This window comes from Callorhinus ursinus, unplaced genomic scaffold, assembly GCF_003265705.2.
Source record: "Callorhinus ursinus isolate GAN/ISIS: 27379988/994484 unplaced genomic scaffold, GSC_fseal_2.0 scaffold51, whole genome shotgun sequence".
Taxonomy (NCBI): Eukaryota; Metazoa; Chordata; class Mammalia; order Carnivora; family Otariidae; genus Callorhinus; species Callorhinus ursinus.
The window spans coordinates 1,639,000-1,660,477 of record NW_027397113.1 but is presented as its reverse complement, the minus strand read 5'-3'; the positions used below and the strand labels follow the sequence as shown (position 1 = coordinate 1,660,477).

Here is a 21,478-nt window from a genome sequence, read left to right as displayed (position 1 = left end):
CTGCCCCTCCCAGACCCCACCACACACAGCATCCATCCACCCTCCTGCACGGGACCCGCCCTCCTGCACGGGACCCGCCCTCCTGCACGGGATCTGCCCTCCTGCACAGGATCCTCCCTCTTACGCAGGATCCATCCTTCTGCATGGGATCCACCCTCCTGCAAGGGATCCTCCCTCTTGCACAGGATCTACCCTCTGCACACCATGGGGTACTGTCCTTCCCAGATTCCCCACAACACACGGCATCTGCTCCCCTCCAGGAGCGAGGGTGGCCCCAGAGGGTCAGCGAACACAGGGCTGAATGGGGGTTTTACAAGCAATGGACAGCTTTTGGGAATCAGCGCACTGAGGGATATCTATGCGCACAAAGGACCCACAGGCTTTGTGTGCTCTGGTGCTAGTTTGCTCGATCAGTCAGATCCTTCATCAGGAGACTCAGAGGAAAGGAGAGGCCTCTTTTTTCCCTCCCTGGAAGTGCTGAAGGGACCCTGCAGGAAGCACAGATTTCCTTACCATCCGTCCCCGCGGGACACACAGCGGAAAAGCCCGCAAGACAGGTACTGAGAGGCGCTGACTCCTGCCTCAGTTGACCGTAAAAGCTGACCCTGCATCTTCGGGGGGCCCCTGGTGGTCTTGTGAAGGCACAGACCTCAGTCCCAGCACCATGAAGCACGGAAGCTGCACAAGCCTGCGGCCGGCATCCCCACGACTCAGGAGGGGCTGCCCTTAGGAGTTTAAATAAGTCACGGGTCCGAATGGCTGAGTAGTGATTAAAACATATTCACCAGACCAACGGGTACTCTGTTCATAATCAGAAAAAAAAAAACAAAACCTTCAGTTGGTCCAGAGCTGTCTGCATCCCATACAGGAAAGATCATTCCATCTCCAGCTGGAGGAGACAATCAGGAATCTCCCTACTCTTTGTTTTAAAATCAGCTTGGCATCTCAAGGGACTTGGCAGCTCGTGAGGACAGTGAAGTGACTGGTCCTCATACTGGCGGTGGGACAGGCAGGGTCCCAGGGGTCTCTCGGTCCACCTCCCATCATCCTTTCTGCTGTGCGGCCCCATCAAGGCCCGTGCTCAGAACAGTAAGGAGGGCAGCCCCAGGCTTGCTACCACCACAGACCACTCAGCTCAGGAGGCCGGCAGGGCCACCAGAAACCCCCTGCCCATGCTCCCTGCCCCTCCCGGGCCGTGCGCCCAGCAGGCAATACTCTCAGACCTCAAAGCAAACCCATCCCCCCCACACTGCTCTCTCGTGTTGGAGATGTGGCGGGAAGGGGGAAGGGGGCTGCGGGCACCGCGCAGGCTCAGCCCGTTCCCTACATGGCGTGGCAGACGTGACGTCAGCGATCTTTATGGTGCGCTCACGGAGCTGCTGGTGAGGCCCAGGTGGAGGCCCGGGTCTCAGACCAACGCAGCGGTTTGCCCTGGCTCTCGGGAGGGACTCATGCCGGCATCAGGCGGGCCTTCGGGAGGCCCGGATGCTCCGCTTGGGGCGCTGGATGACGCAAGCAAAGCATCTGGCTCCGCACCCTTGTGAGAGTCTCAGACTCAGGGCGGGAACCAGCCACACACTGAACACGATAAAGACTCGACAGCCTGACACGTGGTTGCCCTCGCCCCCAGCAGCAAACACGGGGCGAGGGCCACAGGCAGTAGGAGACACAGTAGCCATCCGGGCGCCACCCCATCCACGGACTGGCGCCGTGTCCGAAAGCTCACCGCTGCTGGTCCACTGGGACTGCTCGCCGCTGCAGGTCCTCTGCAAGCCCGGGGCCGGCGGAAACAGGCCAGTGGGCTCTTCCAAGATGCAGGACTGGGCCCAGCCACCGGCAGGGCGACGGGGCAGGGGAGGAGCCCCAGACACAGTCCTCCTGGTTGGCACAAGGGGTACTAGAAAGGGGAACGGTCATGAGCACCACGGGGCAGAGGAATGGGCTCAGAGACGGGGGTCGGAGGGGGCCACTGAGTCTCTGCTGCACCTCGCTTAGCTACTATCTCTTAGCTTACATGGGAGCGTGCACAGGGCAGAATCTTCCAACAAACCCACGTAAGCTAGCCGCAAATTCGTTTGACTCACCAGGGACACAGCAGTGACCTACGTGGGCCGTGGGCCGGGAGGGACGGGTACGTGAGAACGAAGATGGAAAAGTGGCCAGGACCACGCGTTGGGTTAGGTTTTGCTAAACGCGGACTCCGAGCCAGCCTCGTGAGGATCAGAGAAGGCGGGGAGCGTCTCCTTACCAGGCGGAGCCCTTCCTCCCCGAGCCTACTCACCGACATCCGTCTCCTTGTGGTTCTTGATGTACTCTGCCAGCTCGAAGTTGCCCGCGATGATTGCCACCTACGAGAGCAGACATCGCGTTAACGAGTCTGGGCGCTGGCACACATCCCCACCACCGACGGCCTCGCCCCACAAGCGCACCGTCACAGTCCCCCGGCTTTAAAGCACGAGATGTCCCTTTCTCTCCAGTTTCATTCAGATATAACTGACACACAGCACTGTGTGAGTTTAAGGGGCATGACGTAAGGACTTGATGTATGTAGATGGCAGGAAGCTCACCATGAGGTCAGTCAACATCTGTCACCGCGCACAGTGACAAAAACCTTCTTTCCCCGTGATGAGAGCTTTTGGGATCTACTCGCTAGGCAACTTTCCAGCGCACCGTATGGCATCGTCCGCTCCAGGCACCGGACTGAACACCACACCTCCGTGAACGGTTCACCTTCCAACTGGACGATGGTGCCTCTCGACCACCTGACCGCCCCCCCCCGCCCTCTGGCCCCCCAACCCTGGGAACCACAAGCCTGAACTCTTTTCCTGTGGGTGGGGCTTTTAGATTCCACACCTCGGTGATCAGTTTGTCTCCCTGTGTGACTTACTCCACTTAGCTCAATGCCCTCCAGGCCCATCCCTGTCGCCACAAAGGGCGGGGTCAGTCACAACTGATGAAAAGGCAGCCGCGGCATCCACCGCGCCCCAGACCCTCAGAGTCAAACACCACGCTCGCCCCCTCAGAGCCCCTGGCTGTGTCACCAGCTGAGGCTCTCGTTCCACAAGAACCCACAAAAGAGCATGCCTCTGCCCAGAAGCCCCCGCGGGGACCACGGCACAGCCCCCAGTCCCATGTCCCGTGTTCCCGCCAGGCACGCCCGGGAGCCCCATCCTTCTGATTAGATGCGAGCCACTCCCCAGAAGCAGGGGGAAGGGACCCCACCAAAAAGTACCCGAAGCTCTTCATCAGATTTCAGTCTGGCAGGAAAAATTCCAGCCTGCGTGTGTGCAGAACACCAGAACCAACACCTAAGGGAAATGGTCCCAACTCTGGCCCTACAGATCTGCGGGCTCAAGCAGAAAAGCCAGGCAAGAGGCCCCCGGCGAGACCTGAGCCAGGACCCACGCCAGCAGGGCTCCCAGCACCCCAGACAGGAGGCCTGGGGCCCAGAGGCCATGGTCTACACCCCCGGGGGAGCCAGGAGCTCGGGTGCCAGCCTACAGACACACACATCTATGGTCCGATGGCTTTCGTGACAATGCGGGCAGGGGAGGCCTTATTAGCAAAACCTGATTTCCGGGAGAAGAAATCCTGCCTCAGTCCTGCAGCGTCCACTCCTGAGTCTCCAGCCGGCTCTCCAGATTTCAGACTTGCCAGCCCCCACAGTCTCGAAGCCAGCTCCTCCCAAGAAGCTGCTTGAATAGATGCGTCTCCAGCCATCAGGCCTACTGCCCGGGAGCATCGTGCCCGATGCTGCAGACACCACGGGCCCCAGAGCCCTGCCCTCGGGGGTGACGCTGGTTTCGGCTCCTGGGCACCGCCTCCTACAGCTCCCTGCCCTCCAAGGATGCCGCCGTGGCTGCCCCTGTCTACACCAGCCGGGGGGGGCGGGCGCGGGCAGAAGGCGGAAGGCAAAGACCATTCCAGGGGCAGCCCCTGTCTGCAGAGACAGAAGCAGGGCTGGAACCATCAGGTAGATGATGCTCCTCCGGCGACCACCCACCCGGAACCCAGGCTTCCGAGCGTGGACCCTGGACGCGGGGCAGGGACAGAGGGGTGGGGAATGTGGCGGGCCATGCGCAGTGTCCACTGGCGCAGCCGCAGTGGGAAACGGTTTGTAGTGCCTCAGGGGGTAGGACAGAGTTCCCGTTTGGTCCAGCAGCCCCACTTCCGGCTCTAGACCCAAAGGGCCCGAACGCAGGTATGACGCTTAAGTTTTAGGTGTCGCCTTGACTGAGCCACGGGGTGGGGGTGGGGGGTGGCCAGTCTGTGACTGTGTTTCTGGATGAATCAGCGGACTCTCGGTCAAGCAGCTTGGGTGGGCCTCATCCAATCAGTCGAAGGGTCACAAACAAGCTGACTGGGAGGGACGATGCCTGCCAGCCGGCTGGGCCAGCACATAGGGGCCTTCTGACCTTCAGATGCAGACTAAAGTGCTACCTGTTCCTAAGGTTGAGCCTGCTGGCTCTCCAGCCGAGACTTACACCCTTGCTGCCTGGGGCCTCTGGCTTGTTACAGCTTCACGCCCAGACTCCTCAGCCACCCTGGTAATAACCCTTGATGCAGGTGTGCGTGTGCATGTTTTCTGTGTGTGCACACGTGCATCCTACTGGCTCCGTTTCCCTGGGGATCCCGCGAGTGCAGATCTGGGTGCTGGGCTGAGGTGCCACTGACGTGGGAGCTGCTTGAGGAGTGCTGGGCAGAAGCTGGGAGCGGTCTGAGGGGCACGGACGGTCAAGGCCATTCCGAGGGGCTCGCACGTGGAATCTCGAGGAAAGTCACAAATGGCTTGGCCGACTTGTGTCTGCGTCCTACGGATTTGCAGAAGGCAGAATGTGGGAGCGATGAATTGGAAATTTAGCTGAGGAGATTTCTACGCAGCGTGGTGGAGCAGGCCGTGACCTCCAGCTGCTTGGAGCGAGAACCGAGGAGAGGTCAACTGGGTAAAGTGAAGGAGGAATGGTTAAACGCAACGGAACCAGAACCTGAAGACTGGGGGACAGCCTCAGCCCATCCACGTTGCAAAAAATGAAGCAAGAGAAGACCACGGGAGCGGTGAGGCCGGACAGAGGACGCAGGATGACAGGAGCAGAGACCACGGTGGGAGCCGAGGGCACGGAGCCGGGCTGTAAAGAAGGAAGGCTGGGGGGCCGGGTAGTTGGACGGGATGGGTTCCTGGGCTGCAAACGTGTACCATCCTTCAAGGGGGAGAAACCACCCCAAAGGGAGATTCAGACACTATCAGGGCCCTGCCTGGGTCTCACCAGAAGCCGTGGGGGTGGGACAACCCTGCAGCGCCAGGGGGAGGCCGCTGTCCCTGTGGGTCCGTGGGCCAGAGCACCGGGCCTCACGGAGCTGGCTGCTGGGGACCCGACACCCTTTCTTCTTGCTCATTTTCTCCTCTGGAACGGAAACGTCTCCCACGTGCCGGTCTCGCTGCTACACACCGGGAGCACACAGCTGGGGCGCAGGTGTGCAGCTGGAGATGTACTTTGCCGGAGGATGAACCATACCTTGAGTCTCACCCATACCTGAGTTGGATGATATTTAAACGGGACTTTGGACTTCAGAGACGGTGCTGGAAGGAGGTTAAGACTCTTTGGGCTGTTAGGTGAAATCAACATATTTTACATGCAAGGAGGACATGAATTTGGGGTCCCGGGGGTGGGGTCTTCGTGTTGCACACGAAATATCTGCGTCCTCCCCTCCCCTCCAAATTCCTATGTTGAAACCTGACCCCCAGGGGAATGGTATTTGGAGGTGGGGTCTTTGGGGAGGTGGTTAGGGTCAGGTGAGGTCATGAGGGTGGGACCCCTGTCACAGGGTTTGTGTCCTCGTAAGAGGAGGGTACCAGAGACGCTCTCTCCGCCCCCCTCCCAACTACGGGAGGACGCTCACCAGCCCCCAGCCGTGCCAGCACCCTGATGTTGGAATTCCAGCCTCCAGAACTCTGAGAAATAAGTTGTTTCCGCCACCTGGTCTGTGGGCTTTCGTTCCGACAGCCAGAGCCGATGAAGACAGCAGGGACCAGAGAGCTATCCGCACACCCATGTTCACGGCAGCACTCCTCACAAAGGTGGAACCACCCCAGCACCCATCGACAGATGAACGGAGGAGCAAAATGCTATCATACGGTGGATACCATCCAGCCCTGGAAAGGAAGGGAATTCTGACACCTGCTACCACGGGGACGGACCTGCAGAACAGGATGCGCCATGAAACAGGCCAGATGCAAACGAACAGATCCTGTAGGACCTCCCTCACGTGAGGTCCCTAGATTCATAAAGACCGAGCGCAGGACGGTGGGCGCTGGGGCTGGGGACGGAGGCTAGTGTTCCCTGGGAACAGAGCCTCAGTTCTGCAAGATGGAAAGAGTTCTAGAGACGGATGGTAGTGATGATTTCAGAGCAATGCACTGAATGCCACTGAACAGCTTAAGACAGCAAAATTTCCGGCCTGTGTATCTTACCGTGATTAAACAAAAAAGGCAAAATGCACCTGTGTGGACCAGCAGGAAAGAAGGTCAACCATGGAACATGACGATGCACCTGAACAGGCCAGTGGGTTTTGGAGAGATGCCTGGGCTTTGGAAGAGCCATCTCCCCCTGAGGCACAGGAGTGCCGGGATGATGGGGGCGGGTGGGGAGGCCTCAGACAACGCCCACAGGAGCAGGGAGTACCCTCCGGGTTAGCAGGGCAGCCCTGGCATACCCCTCTCTGGCCACTCGCCTCCCGGTACCACCAGTCCCCAGAGCTCCTTTCTGCCAGGGGTGATGGGAGGCAGGGAGGTGTTGAGGGAGAAGCTGTGTGCAGGGACTTTCAATCAGAGAATCGGCCGCCCAATGTGCCCCCTCCCTTGGGGAGAACCTGTCCCCCACCTCCCCTATTCGTCCAGACCGGCCCCAGCCCCGTGCCCGATGTGAGACTGGCAGACAGGTGCTTAGAGGTGAAGGGCTCTGGCCCCAGGCTGCCAGACCTATACTGGGTGACCTTGAGCATGAGGGTTAATCCATGGGTCTCAGTTCTGTTATCTGTGAAGTGGGTTCGGTGTGAGGATTTGATGAGACACGCATCAATAGGGTTACAGCAGGGCCTGACACATGGCAAGCCCTGAAACAGGTGCTGATTATTACTGACTACCGCGGTGTAAGCGGCACGCGGCTCATGGCAAAGGTCCTCCACGCACGATCAGATGCACACAAGTGCACGCCCACGTCCGCGCGGCACACCCAGGACCGCTGCTGAAAATAACTCCAGAAAGGACCAGAAACCAGCAAGTCCAAGTCTATTCTCCCCCCAAAAGCACTTTAAGAGCTGTAAACTGAGTTAACCGTGCAGCTACAAAGCCACGTGCCCTGTTCCGGCCAAAATATCTGGGCCCACAATGCAAGTGAGAACAATCCAGACATCCCTTCGCGTTAACTGCCCAACTGTCTCTCCTGGATGATGTCAGGGCCAGGACAGTCCTCTCCTGCAGGAAGGGGCCACCCGCTGTCCTGCCCCGTGGAGACATCCCTGCTGCCCACACCAGGCTCAGCACATCACGGAGTCCCGGTAAATGCTCTACGGGAGGATGCAGAGGGGACCGGGTCTGATGGCAGCGCCTCCACGTCATCCGGCAAGCCTGTGGTTGCTGGCCTGGTTGCATAAATAAGGTAGAATACTGGCATCTGTTTTCCTTGCTTACAGGTATACACGCCAATATTAATAATAAAAACCATAATACAGAGATATCAAGCACTTAAATGGACACAGTTTGCTCCAAGAGCTTTATAAGGATAGACCCCCGCTGATCCTAACAACTCTATGAAGTGGACACCCTTATCTATGCCTGACATGTGGGAATACCAAGGCAAAGAGAGGTTAAGCAACTGGCCTGACATCACACAGGTAGCTGGTGCTGAAGCCAAGACATTTAACTCACGCCGTTCCAGTCCAGAATCTTTACCTAGTTATCGCAGCACCGTGTATATCTATAAATGGTTTTCACTGACTATGGCACTTAAAAAGAAAGTTAAGTCGTAATGGAATCACAGAGGTCAGGCACGTTAGCAGAGAATAGCAGCACAAGGAAGACGAGAGGACACACCGTCCCCAAGGGCGTACGACCAGCCACACTGGGCAGGCTGCGTTGGCCGGGGACCACAGAATGTTCTGCAGTGACAGTGATCTGGGAACAAAAATGCACTCTCCTGAAGGATGGGACACTACCTCGCAGTCGGAGGGGAGGGTGTGAAGACAGGAGAACCACGGCCTTCCTGGCTCGTGAGCCCCTACCCTCCCCCACCGCCCTCCCTGCACCTGCCCCCACCCCCCTCCCCCCACCCGCCCCCCCCCCGCCCCCCGCCCCCGCCCTCCCCCCCCCCCCACCCCCGCCCCCCCCCCCCCCCGACCCCTGGGCTGAAGAACAACTCAACAGCACAGACCAGGACCAGCCGTCTGCACACCACCCTCATGAGATGCAGGCGTCCAACCTGCAGCAGGTGTTTGGATCTGGAGAGACCAGAGGCTCGTCCCGACCCCTCCTTCTTAAGCCATCATCCTGCTTCCGTCCTCACTTGAGAACACGCAGAGGGCGCTGGCAGGGGCACCGGGAGAAGGCGCCCTCGCAGGGGCTGCAGGGGGTTCGGTGGACGATGGGTGATGAGGAGAACATGCCAGTCTCTCCGCACGACAGGCAGGATGGACATGGCAGCGGGGGAAGTCTGGAGCCGGGGCTCCTGCAGGGGTAAGGAAGAGAAAGCCCTGGAGCTGGCAGGCCTGCGTCCAGGGGAGGAGTCCCGATGGCGGGCGGCCCGTTCTGGGCCATGGCCCATGACCGCAGGCAGCAGACGGCCACCTCTGGAGCACACTGGTCATTCACACCAGACCGGTCCCCTCCGCTCTGAGTCACCCTGGCTCTCAGCTCCACACCCACCGTTGGGACGGAGTCACAGCCTTCTACAGACTTTTTAACCAAGAACTGTGGGACACAAGGCATCGGGGACTCGACTTCTCTGTGTCTCAAAGGAAAGGCAGGGAGGCCAAGGCCCCCAGGCAAGCCACAGGGAGCATGTCTGTCCCTGCTGGTGTCAGCCGCGACGTCTGAGAGGGGGACCTGTCCCTGCTGAGGAGGCCCTCCTGAGAGGCTGGTGCTGAGACCACCGTGGGGAGGAGAGCCCATCACACCCACTGTCCGGCGCCCCCAGGGCCCTCTGCCGTGGTGACCAGGCCACTGGGATCCCAAGGATGCAGGAAGGCTGGCAGGTGCCAGTGGGGCTGGATGGATGGATGGATGGGTGGGTACATGGGTGGGCGGGTGGATGGCTTGAGCCCATAGAGGGTATTGTGTACACAATGCTGGGGTCTTCCAGGAAGCTCTTTGAAAGGGCTGCCTGATATAGGAAGGATAAAATAGATCCGCAGAGAGTTTCAGTGAGGGCCAACCAGCTCACTTTGCCTGTGGGGGTGAGTTTTCCTCCATCCGGTCTCCCCCGGCCCTGCTTCCCCTTGGTTCTCTGTTCTCCTGGTGCTGCGTGAATGCCCCCTCCGCCATGGCTCAGACTTTTCAAAACAGGGCACCGATGTCTGTGAGTTACCCCTCAACCCCCCTTACCCCCGGGAGCTGAGATCTGACACCTGAATTACTCCCTGGTCACAAGGGAGACACTGAATCCTGTGGTCGGCGCTGAGAGTTCATAGGTAAGGAGAAAAGCCATCTTCAACACCTAGAAGTTTGTGATCCAATCAGTAGGCAAAGTCAGAGGACGATCCAGCTGGTCTACCTTCATCTGAATTGCGGAGCCCCAGCTGAGCATGGAAACTCCAGCCCGGTGAACATCCTCCCAGCTCTGTGGGGGGGGGGGGGGCCATGACCCCGCCACCCCCTCTTATGCAGAAGACTCTTCTGCACAGCATTACCCAGCCCTCTGCCGTATAGAATATTTATGGTAGTCAAGCCGGAAAAAAGCCATAAAAAAACATCTGAGAGAAGCATAAAAGTTTAGCATTGCACACCAAAGAATGGGAGGTAATTATTTCACATCGACCAAACGCATCAACCCCCTCCCAGACGGATTTGCCAATAAAATGCAAATTTCTCCTCTGAAATAGCACCGGCTTTGAAGGACACTATTTGCTCCCGGAAATCTTGATAAAGAGCAAAGGGTTTTTCGATGTTTGCAGAGAAACAACCTTCGAGTGAGCAGCTCGTGTTGGGACCATCATTTGGAGAGGCATGAGCACTGGGGGGACAGGGAGACGCCTCTACATGCCTCTCAGTCCTGGGCGCCCAGGGCGGAGACTGAATCGCAGGGATTATGGACGCTCCTAGGCTGCCTTCCACCGTGCTGTGACAACAATGAGCCTCGTGCTGGAGCTCAGCGCAGGAACGGCACATCGCTCAGCACCCCGGCTCCCCAGGCATTGAAAGGCAGCATCTGACTGAATCCTCACGGCACACCTAAGTAGCGCCGCCGTAATTCCTGCCTCCCAGATGAGGAGGCGGGCGGTAAGAGCTCAAGGACATTGGATTTCTCCCTCACATACAGGCAGACCTCAAACGTTAGACCTTAAAGCCTGGGGGCTTGCAGCCAGGTGCCGCGCACATGGCCTGCCGGGGCTCTGGCCACAGGAGATCTCTAGCACCTCGGTGTAGGCACAGCTCCCTCGCTCGCAAAGAGCTGTGTGAGAGGCATTAATAATGAGATGTGATTTGGAAGCAGAAATCCAGCACCATTTTCTGCAGGACAGTGACCGAAGAAGGAAGGGACAACGGAGACCACCACACACTTGTGTAGAAGCCAGCTCAGGTCACCACAGCAAATACCACAGATGCGGCAGCTTAAACTGCGTAAGCGTATGGTCTCCCGGTCCCAGAGGCTGAAAGTCAGCAGGGCGGGGTCCTCCCGAGGCCTCTCTCCTCGTGTGTGGACGGCATGCTCTCCCTGGGTCCTCACGGGGCCGTCCCTCCGTGCGTGTCTGTGTCCTGATCCGCTCTTCTTACAAGGACCCGACACATGGGATCAGGCCCACCCCAGTGACCCCATTTTTCCTTAATCACCTCTTTGAAGACCCAGCTCCAGCTCAGCCACATCCTGAGGTGCTGGGGGTCAGAGCTTCAACACAGGAATTTTGGGGACACAGTTCAACCCAGGAGACCTTGAGCAGAGAGAATGTCTTCACCTTCCTCACGGACGCGTGCATTCTTCCAGCAAACATCCAGACATTCACGGCGGCTTGTGAAGCTCTCCCGCCAACATGGTCTGTCTACCGAGCTCATGAGGTTGGGGGCCGGGGGGTCACGTAGACATAATTGTCAGGGATGGAAACGCAGGAGCAGAAATTGCTTTCTGAGCCTTATCTTTACACAAAGCCTTTATTTCCCCCACCCCCAAGATTTTATTATGAACATTCTCAAGCGTACCCTCAAAACTGAAAGGACAGAGCAACGAAAAGCAACAGGATGCCCACCTTGATCGCACAGTTGTTTTTGTGCTGCTTGGGGTGGTGTGCGGGCACACACCTGCTCTTGCTAAACCCCTGTGGTGCTTTCCTGTCTGAGTATCTCAGCATCCAGAGAGAAAAAGGACTTTCTCCGACACGTCATGGCACGACCAGACCAGCACTCATCCCCAAACAGCCTCTCATCCCCTCTCCAAGTGCCTCTCCTGCCCCCCAGTTGTTAGACCGTTTTTGTCTAGGGGATGGTCTGTACGGCGACACGCATAGACTAGAAGTTCACTGGCTGGTCAGTGTGCAGTCTACACCCATCTTCTTAATTCAGGGGTGTGTGTGAAATGGGCAGGTTTTTTCAAGATTTTATTTATTTTATTTTAGAGAAAGAGAGAAGCGGGGGAGGGGTAGAGGGAGAGGGAGAGAGAATCTCAAGCAGACTCTCCACTGAGCAGAGCCCAACATGCGGCTCAATCTCATGACCCTGAGATCATGACCTGACCCAAAATCAAGAGGTGGACACAACCACCTGAGCCACCCAGGTACCCCCAAATGGGCATTTTTTAAAAAAAGATTCTATTTATTTATTTGAGAGAGAAAGAGAGCACGAGTGGGAAGGAGAGGGAGAAGCAGGCTCCCCGCTGAGCAGGGAGCCTGACGCAGGACTCGATCCCGGGACTCTGGGATCATGACCTGAGCCGAAGGCACACGCCTGACTGACTGAGCCACCTGGGCACCCCAAAATGGGCAGTTTTAAGTTACATTTGCCCCCTAAACACACTCACTTTTTCTTCACCTTACATTGCTCTCTGTAAAATATCATCAACTCTCCATTTTTCCAGGAGTCTGAAAGAACAAAGATTGTAAGACATGGACCAAGAACTGAAAACACCGCGTTGCTGGAGTTGCCGCTGACGGACCCTCAGTGGCAGCTTCCACAGGCCACGAGGAGACAGCATTTACCCAGAAGCGCCACGTCTTACCCCAAAAGAAGCAAAGCGAGAATGGCGGTGGTGGCGATCGGGCTAGGAAGGCACCCCAGCAGCTCCCGGCTTACCTTTCCACACCCATGACACCTCACCGTATTCAGCGAGTGAAGACAACTTAGTAAACTCAACGACATACATGAGAAGCATGCTCATGAGGGGCCTAAAGCCGGGAGCCGGTTTGGTGTTTCTACAGAATTTTTTTTTTTGATGAGCTTCCATGAGAAACCAAATACCCAATGTCATTAAAATTGCTGCCACGTGTCACACTGGGGAACGATTTCTGAGCAACAGACCAGAGCTGTCTCATCAAAAAGCAAAGCTCCCCTGCACACCCGGTCCCACGGGGCTCCCTGCTGCCCAGTGTCACCTCCCAGTGTCGAGGACGAGCCACAGACCCACAGACACCTGAGCCCGGGTTCTGACGCCGCTCACTGTCCCCACTTCTCTCCGGGACGGAAAGGAAGAGGAAATGCAGAACCCTCTCTCCTCCTCCACCCCTCCTGTCCTGGAACCAACCTCCTAGTGTGCTTATAAATAAATTCAGGCTAGGTCGTGTCCTTTAGAAGAAAAAAGACATCCAGCTTGTAATTAATCCCAGCGCCGCAGAAGAAACTTATTATATAAAGAGATTGTTCTTCCTTCTTTTTCCTTCATACACGTTAAATCACAGATCCTCTTGTGGGAACACTGACCACTCGGGGAACACAATGAATACCCATCGGGTTCTAGTTGCGAAAATGTAGGGGAGGTACGTGAATTAAATTCAACATGATGAAATAACATAAAATTGCATTTAATACCTTGAGGAATAAAAAGAAAAAATCCTGAAGACATTTCCTTTCTTAGGAAAAACCCAGGGAGAGTGACTTCAGCTCTCTGGAACCAGCTCGTAAACCTTGGCACCAAGAGGGGCCCGTTTTCCTAAACGAGTTTTTAAGATCCTGGTAAATAATTTGAAACCACTAAAACTCTAAGTCAAGGGCTCAGAGTTCCCCCTTTGGGTCTGGGGGCCGAAAGAGAGGATTCTGTCCTTAGCTCTGAAACCTGCCCCAGATGTCATGCCGAATAAAACAGGCCGCAGAACGCTCTGGTCCCAGGAAAGGGGAATTGGACGCAGGCAGGACCCTGGCCCATCGGCAGCATCTATGTTCCAACAGAGCGGTTCCTTTCACTTCCCTTCTGCAAACACGGCTCCATGGAACTGCGGTCCCCTAACTGCTCCGGGAAGGCTTACCATGCTTCATTAGGGAGAACAGCTACCTTCAGGATCCGTTCATTAGAGCAGCTACGTGGATGTTTATCGCTCTTAAATGAATCCACTCTTCGATTTCGCGTACTTACCCTGGTGCAGCCAGTGGGGGGAAACCCTGGCCGTGGAGGATTTATGCTGGGGGCCGTCAGGCCTCGAAGTGAGTGACCACACATGCTCTGCAGCCCCCTTTTCCAGGACCCTGAGAAGGCACAGGTGCCCGGTTCCGACAGCAGCCCTGGGGGGCTCGCTGGGAGCCACGAGAACCAGACTCCCTGCTTTCCGCTCAGACGCTGTTCCCCCTGACTCTCTCCCTGCTCACCTGGAGGATGAGCAGCTGTCGGGCTCTGAGGGCGTGGTGCTCCCCAAGCCCGGGGACCAGGGGAACACCAGCCCCTACGCACCTGCTGGTCTGGGAGCCCTCAAGAGAAGGGCTCAGAGGAAGCTCTCAGAGGAAGACAGAACTCCAAGCTGGCACAGAGAGGCCCTTCAAAGAAACCGACGTATCTTGGAGGCATGTATGAGATGCCGAGTATACAAAGAGCAAGACAATTACAGCGTTCAAAGCCTCTGACTGTGACCCCGAGGAACCTTCTAGGTAACAGCGAGGTCACTGTGGAAATGCCCTCTCTTTGCTGCAAGGCTGCATTTCAGCTTCTGTGTCCCACACCCCGCCCTCCCCCCGCCACCGCCGGTCTCAGCAATGCCCCTCGAGGGTTAAGCTGACCGCGCTTGCCTACGGGCTTGTGATCAGCCTTCGGATGATTTCTGGGTATCGTCCTGCCTGCATGACAAGTTTGTCCTTGGTCTTGATATTACAGATCAAAATACTGATGTCTTCTTTTAAGCAGAGAATGTGGTCCCTTGGAGACACCCACGGCCCCTGGGACCCTAGTCTCAGCTGTGAGTGGCAGCCGTTCCGAGACCTGCCAGCATGTTAGGGTGCTGTACACATTCCCCAAAATCCCTTAGCAACTGCGTCCTCGTGCCGAACGTTTTAATTCTTCCAGTCATGATTCATGGTGCTGTCTGTGGACAATAATGAGAGACAATAATCCCCAAAATAGCTGCTGCTCAGCAGAGCCCTGCTGTGTCCCACTTACGGGACAGCCCGGGGCCACACTAGGGGCGTCTCACCCCTACCAGGGCGCCCCTGGAGCCCCACTGACTGAGCCCACCTGGGATGGATCCCTGAGCACACCCAGCGCATGGCCTCTGCATTGGGGATGAAGAGGGAACACACAGGGGAGACACTCCCCCACTCCCCCCAGCAGGCTGCCACCCCTGCCCGCCTGCAGGGGTGTGGCCAAAAGGAAGATGCGTCTTTCAGTTGTAAAATCAAGGTCATGCTTTACAGCCTTCTGGGCTCTTTGACTAAAATACAATCAAGTAAAACATTCATTCCTACAAATCAACTCCATTTTCACACCTGGACAGGCAGACGCCTGAGTGTGTGTCTGTGTGTTTTGTGGGCCTCACCACCACCCTTTCCCCCAGGTAGTGCCCCCCCCCCCCCCCCCCCCCCCCCCATTTTCTGCAGCAGAGGGTCAAAGAAGAAGCCACGCTGCCCACATCCTCCGTCCGTGTGGCCCAAAGCCACAGTAAGTGGGGTCGGGGACCTCCCATGAGTCCTGCAGGGCAGGTGAGCCCCTCAGCTGTCTGCCGACCTCAGGCACGGGGCAGACCAGATCTAGACAAGCCTGGGGGTAGTACTCAGGGGTGCGGCTCCGGGTCAGGTCAAAGGACGGTGGGAGCCAGAATATGGGAGCCGGAATACACGAGCCCTGCTGACCCGTCACATGGTCAAAGTGGATGGAGGAAGAAAATCCTCTGGCGCTTCCAGAACGCAAAGCTGGTGGAGACCAGAACTGCTAAATCCTGCCTCAGCTGTGTGTGCGCGCGCACACACACACACACACACACACACACACACACACACACACACACACACACACACTGCCTGGTCCCTCCCGAGCCAGCTTTCACGAGGCGGCACGGCAGGCCATAGACATGACCTCCAGAATTCTGGGAGGGTGGTGATACAATGATCTACCCATCACTGAGACGGCATGCGGCACCCCCACCCTTCCTGCAGCGGGCACCTCTGAATCTTTACAAAAAAAAATAAGAGACTAAGAAGGAGAGGGAGAAATGGTGGCTTCTTCATGTTTCCTTTGTTTTATAGATTTGACTTTAGAATGATGCAGATATTTTATATATCTATAAAAATTTTAAAAATATAAAAAGCGGTTGTTACAAATCAGAAATAAAATTAAACAAAACGAACCCAAATAATATTTGCACATAGAGCTGGTGGCATAAACAAATAGAGAAAAATGATTCCAAATGACTTCCAAACACAGACTTCATTGCACATCCCTAAGGGGATCTACTCTGATGACAAACCTAAGTTAAACCACTCAAGCATCACATTGCTGGTGGAGGTTGGCATTATCACCCGGAGAATTTTGCTTGTGCGCAAGGGAATAAACCAGGAGAACCAGAGCACAGCTGATGGAGACACAGAAACAGGACCAAGGTTTGGCAAAATCCTTGTCCCGATTTACTACAGGCAACACTGAGATGACTTACCATGTACATCATCTTTAAGATAAGATCCCTTGCACTTAGAATGTAGCTCCTAAAACCACTTGGTGCAAAAAGGAATGAGACGTCCCTGGAAAAACGGTTGCTTCCAAGTCTGAGCAAGAAATTTGCTCAAGGAGCATGCAAACTCTTGTCATGCCAGAAAATATGGAGGCCGTCCATGATGATGAGGTCATGCTCAAAAGGCTTATTAGGAAATGATATGGAAAAGCCTCCACTGAGCACAGATAGGTGTGATGAAGTGGCTAGAGGCAGGTGATCACGTCCCCAAGAAGAACAGAGCAGGATAAACAAAGACAACAGGCATCTCTGTTGAGCTTAGCTACCACTAAGACCCACCGTGCAGGGCCAAGAGTGAAGAGAGGAGCTCGCATCCCACAGCTGTTTTTCCCTGGGATCGTGGGCACATTCCCAACTCAGGGAAAGGGCTGGGAATCCCAGGCTGATCCCTGCTGGGTGCAGAGAAATCAATGAAATGTTTAGCATAAGGCAGGGCTAGTGAACAGTCAAAACTGCAGACCCGAAGGGCCAAAGTCTGGGTGGGAAGGAAGAGTGGAACACTGAATGAGACATTTAGCTGCTTTACCCTTCAAGACAAACATTTTTTAGGGGACTCTGAACCTGGGAGGGACAGAAGGCTAAGGAGCGAGGCGTGAGCACTGGAGTGCAGGGCCCACCAAGCAGAGGAGCACAGTGAGCAGAGCAGGTGCTCAGCTCAGAGCATCTTAGGGCCCCATTGTGGGAGAAGGAGCAAGCTGGGCTGGAATGAATCCTCACAAAATCAACCCAGCCTTGGCTCAGCCCCATCTGCAACCAGCCCCCCACTATCTACCTACTGCAAGACAGGGTGATCCTCTCTGAAAGCAAAGAACATTATCTGGAGTCTCTATAATTTTTTAAATACATGCCATGCCTGGCATTTTATAAACAATCACTAATCATTCCCAGGGACAGTGCCAGGTGTTGGAAAACAAAGAGAAAACCCAGTCAACAGAAACAGACCCACGGATGGTGCAGACATTTGCGTGAGTGGTTACGAACTTTACAATAATATCTTCCAGAAAATAGAGGAAAAACAAGAGAAAATATCTGAAAAGAAGGATAATTTCACCAGAGAATTGGAACACCTAAAAAAGAATCCATTAAAGAAAGACCTAAACATGCAGCCTGAAACCATAAAAATCCTAGGAGAAAACGCAGCCTGTAATCTCTTGGACATTAGTCTTAGCAACACATTTATGGATCTGTCCCCTGAGGCAAGGGAAACAAAAGCAAAAATACACTGTTGGGACCACACCAAAAGAAGTTTTTTTACAGAGAAGGAAATCAACAAAACAAAAAGACAACACACTGAATGGGAGAAGATATTTGCAAGTATATAATTGATAAGGGGTTAATATTCTAAATATATGAAGAACTTAAACAACTGAACACAAAAGCCCCCAAATAATTCAATCAAAATGGGCAGAGGACCTAGATAGCCATTTCTCTAGAGAAGACATACAGATGGGCAACAGACACATGAGAAGATGCTCATCATCACTGATCATCAAGGAAATGCAAATAAAAACCCAATGACCTATCACCTGATACCTGTCAGAATGGCTAGAATCAGAAAGACAAAAAAACAACAAGTGGTGGTGAGGATGTGAAGAAAAGGGAACCCTCATGCACACTTGGTGGGAATGCAAGCCGGTACAGCTGCTGTGGAAGATAGTATGGAGGTTCCTCAAAAAATTAAAAAAAGAAATACCCTATAATCCAGTCATCGCACTACTGGGTATTTACCCAAGGAAAATGAAAACACTAATCTGAAAAGATATATGCACCTCTATGTTTACTGTAGCATCATTTTAAATAACCAAGACATGTAAGCAACTCAGTGTCCATTGATGGATAAATGGATAAAGATATATATATACACACACACGTACACACACACACACACACACACACACAGGCAATGGAATGTTACTCAGCCATAAAAAAGGATGAGATCTTGCCATTTGCAAATGGGAAACAGAGGAGTCAGTGATGGAGGGCACTGATATGTGTGTGTATGAATCTCTAAATGTGTCATCAAAGCTGGGAGATGAAGAGGAAAAACCTGAGTTCGTGATGTAAAAATACACAAATTACAATAAAATCTCCCTATGCTTTCTAAATTATAAGCAAAACTAAAAGAAAGGATGAATTTGAAAAAGAAATCTGTACTCTATGGCTGCTAAGAGTTACAAAACCTATTATATTAGTATAAACTGATAATAAAGAGGCCCAAACCCAATCCCCAAAACAGGCAAAACCCAATGGGCAATCCTCATACAAAGGAGTCAACAGGTACCAATGGGGGGTATGAGCCATCAGATGTCAGAGGAGAAAGGCGGCAGGAGGGCCTGAGGGTCCCCCGAGTTCCTGGGAGAAGGTTGCAGATATGAGAGTGAGGACCTATCAGGTTTTGGTGTGTTTCTCCCACTCAGGTGGCTGCCCGCAACCCCAGCGTTCACCCCCATTACTGATCATTGTGTTTGAACCCCGACTGGCTTCACTCAGCAGCTCCTCTTTCCTCCCAGCCTTGGGCACCCAGCCTACGAGGAGGCAGACCCATATGTCTCTGGCCAGTGGCCATTCAGCAGGAGCCCGGAGACGCAGCAGTGAGCCCTGTGTCCACCGCAGTGGGGCTGCTGGTTACAAAGACGTCACTGTCACCACGGGGAAGGGACGCCAGCTTCTGGGTGCTGCTGGGAAATGCTTGCTTTCAGAGGTGCTAGGCTCAGCACCCCTCCCATTCTCACCCAAGAACAGGGCGGCTGAGACCCCTGACTTCACATCTGAAGCATTTTCTATCTACCCAGAGGCTTCAGTGGGCGGCCAGGCCAGGAAGTTACATCGAGACGGTGTCACTACAGACCAGCTTTCTTCCTTGAGATTCTGGTGAGGACAGCGGACATCATATCTCTTTCACGCATGGTCTTTCTGTCCTTCCGGTTGGAGCCTTCATGCAGGACTGCCTTACGGGGAGGCCCGTCTCCTTTGAAACATGGCACCCGTAACAAACAACTCTGGGGTCCGGCTTACGTCTCCCCCCAGATTCAATGCTTTGAGTATACAGAGACAGCATCTTATGTGGTTTCTGTTCTCTGGCCATTGCCGGCCCCCAATCCTGCAAGGTCAGCTGGACCCTCCCACCCCACCGCCGTCCCAGCACGCAGGGGGCAGCTTCTCGGCAAATGGAGTCGAACACCCTGCCCGCTCCAGTGGTTACTCTCAGCTCCGCCCCACCACTGGCAAGGAAATGTACAAAGCCCGCTCCAGAATGACAGTTTGCACCACAGAGGGAAGGTGTGTGGGGTTTCGCAGTGGGCCACTATTTATATCTGCATGAATCAGCAGCCCGAAGCTGTTTCTGTCAAAGAAGGCAATGGATAAATACATGACACATTTCATCAGTGACTTTATGGAATAAATATTTCTAAAGTATCCTGCTACACGGACGCTGAGCTAAGAAACACATGCATTTTATTAAAGACCACCCGTCAGAGTAAAGAAAAGCCTTTTAAACCTTGTACATGAGATGCCTGATAGCTGTGGGAACTGCCTGGATATCTTCGGGGTGACTGGTAAGGAAACTGCATGTTCATAAAACATGTCCTTGGGTCTCTTCTAGGATCCGAGCCCCACCCCGTGCACCCGCCATCAACGCCAGCAGAAATCCTGAAATGTGCCTTTGCTAGGGCCAGATACTTAAAACCTAGAAGAAAAAAAAGAACTGAGGCAGGTCATTTCTCCCTCAGAGCGTCATGCCCATGTTAGAGTTGAAATGTAAAAGCAAACCCACCATCAAGATACCTAGGAATAAATTTAACCAAAGAGGCAAAGGATCTGTACTCAGAAAACTATAAAATACTCAGGAAAGAAATTGAAGAAGACACAAAGAAATGGAAAAAGGTTCCATGCTCATGGATTGGGAGAACCAACATTGTGAAGATGTCAATGCTACCTAGAGCAATATACACATTCAATGCAATCCCCATCCAAATACCACCCACTTTTTTCAAAGAAATGGAACAAATAATCCTAAAATTTGTATGGAACCAGAAGAGACCCCGAATAGCCAGAGGAATCTTGAAAAAGAAAAGCAAAGCTGGCGGCATCACAATTCCGGACTTCCAGCTCTATTACAAAGCTGTCATCATCAAGACAGTATGGTACTGGCACAAAAACAGACACATAGCTCAATGGAACAGAATCGAGAGCCCAGAAATGGACCCTCAACTCTATGGTCAACCTATCTTCGACAAAGCAGGAAAGAATGTCCAATGGAAAAAAGACAGTCTCTTCAACAAATGGTGTTGGGAAAATTGGACAGCCACATGCAGAACAATGAAACTGGACCATTTCCTTACACCACACACAAAAATAGACTCCAAATGGTTGAAAGACCTAAACGTGAGACAGGAGTCCATCAAAATCCTAAAGGAGAACACAGGTAGCAACCTCTTCGACCTCAGCCGCAGCAACTTCTTCCTAGAAACGTCGCCAAAGGCAAGGGAAGCAAGGGCAAAAATGAACTATTGGGACTTCATCAAGATAAAAAGCTTTTGCACAGCAAAAGAAACAGTCCACAAAACCAAAAGACAACCGACAGAATGGGAGAAAATATTTGCAAATGACATAGCAGATAAAGGGCTAGTATCCAAAATCTATAAAGAACTTATCAAACTCAACACCCAAAGAACAAATAATCCAATCAAGAAATGGGCAGAAGACATGAACAGACATTTTTCCAAAGAAGACATCCAAATGGCCAACAGGCACATGAACAAGTGCTCAACATCGCTCGGCATCAGGAAAATCCAAATCAAAACCTCATGAGATACCACCTCACACCCGTCAGAATGGCTAAAATTAACCAGTCAGGGAACGACAGATGTTGGCGGGGATGTGGAGAAATGGGAACCCTCCTACACTGTTGGTGGGAATGCAAGCTGGTGCAGCCACTCTGGAAAACAGTATGGAGGTTCCTCAAGCAGTTGAAAATAGAGCTACCATACGGTCCCCCAATTGCACTACTGGGTATTTACCCCAAAGATACAAATGTAGGCATCCGAAGGGGTACGTGCACCCCAATGTTTATAGCAGCAATGTCCACAATAGCCAAACTGTGGAAAGAGCCAAGATGTCCATCGACAGATGAATGGAT

General features: G+C 53.8%; 1 protein-coding gene across 2 annotated transcripts in view; it reads right to left on the bottom strand.

Annotated features, from left to right (window-relative positions):
• SHANK2 (SH3 and multiple ankyrin repeat domains 2) overlaps nt 1–21,478 on the bottom strand; it is a 509,587-nt gene that overhangs the window by 321,864 nt on the left and 166,245 nt on the right. For both annotated transcript variants that reach the window (XM_025878755.2, XM_073883345.1), the window contains exon 11: nt 2,282–2,348. In XM_025878755.2, the coding sequence (XP_025734540.1) occupies nt 2,282–2,348 (67 nt within the window). The remainder of the gene's footprint in view (nt 1–2,281; nt 2,349–21,478) is intronic.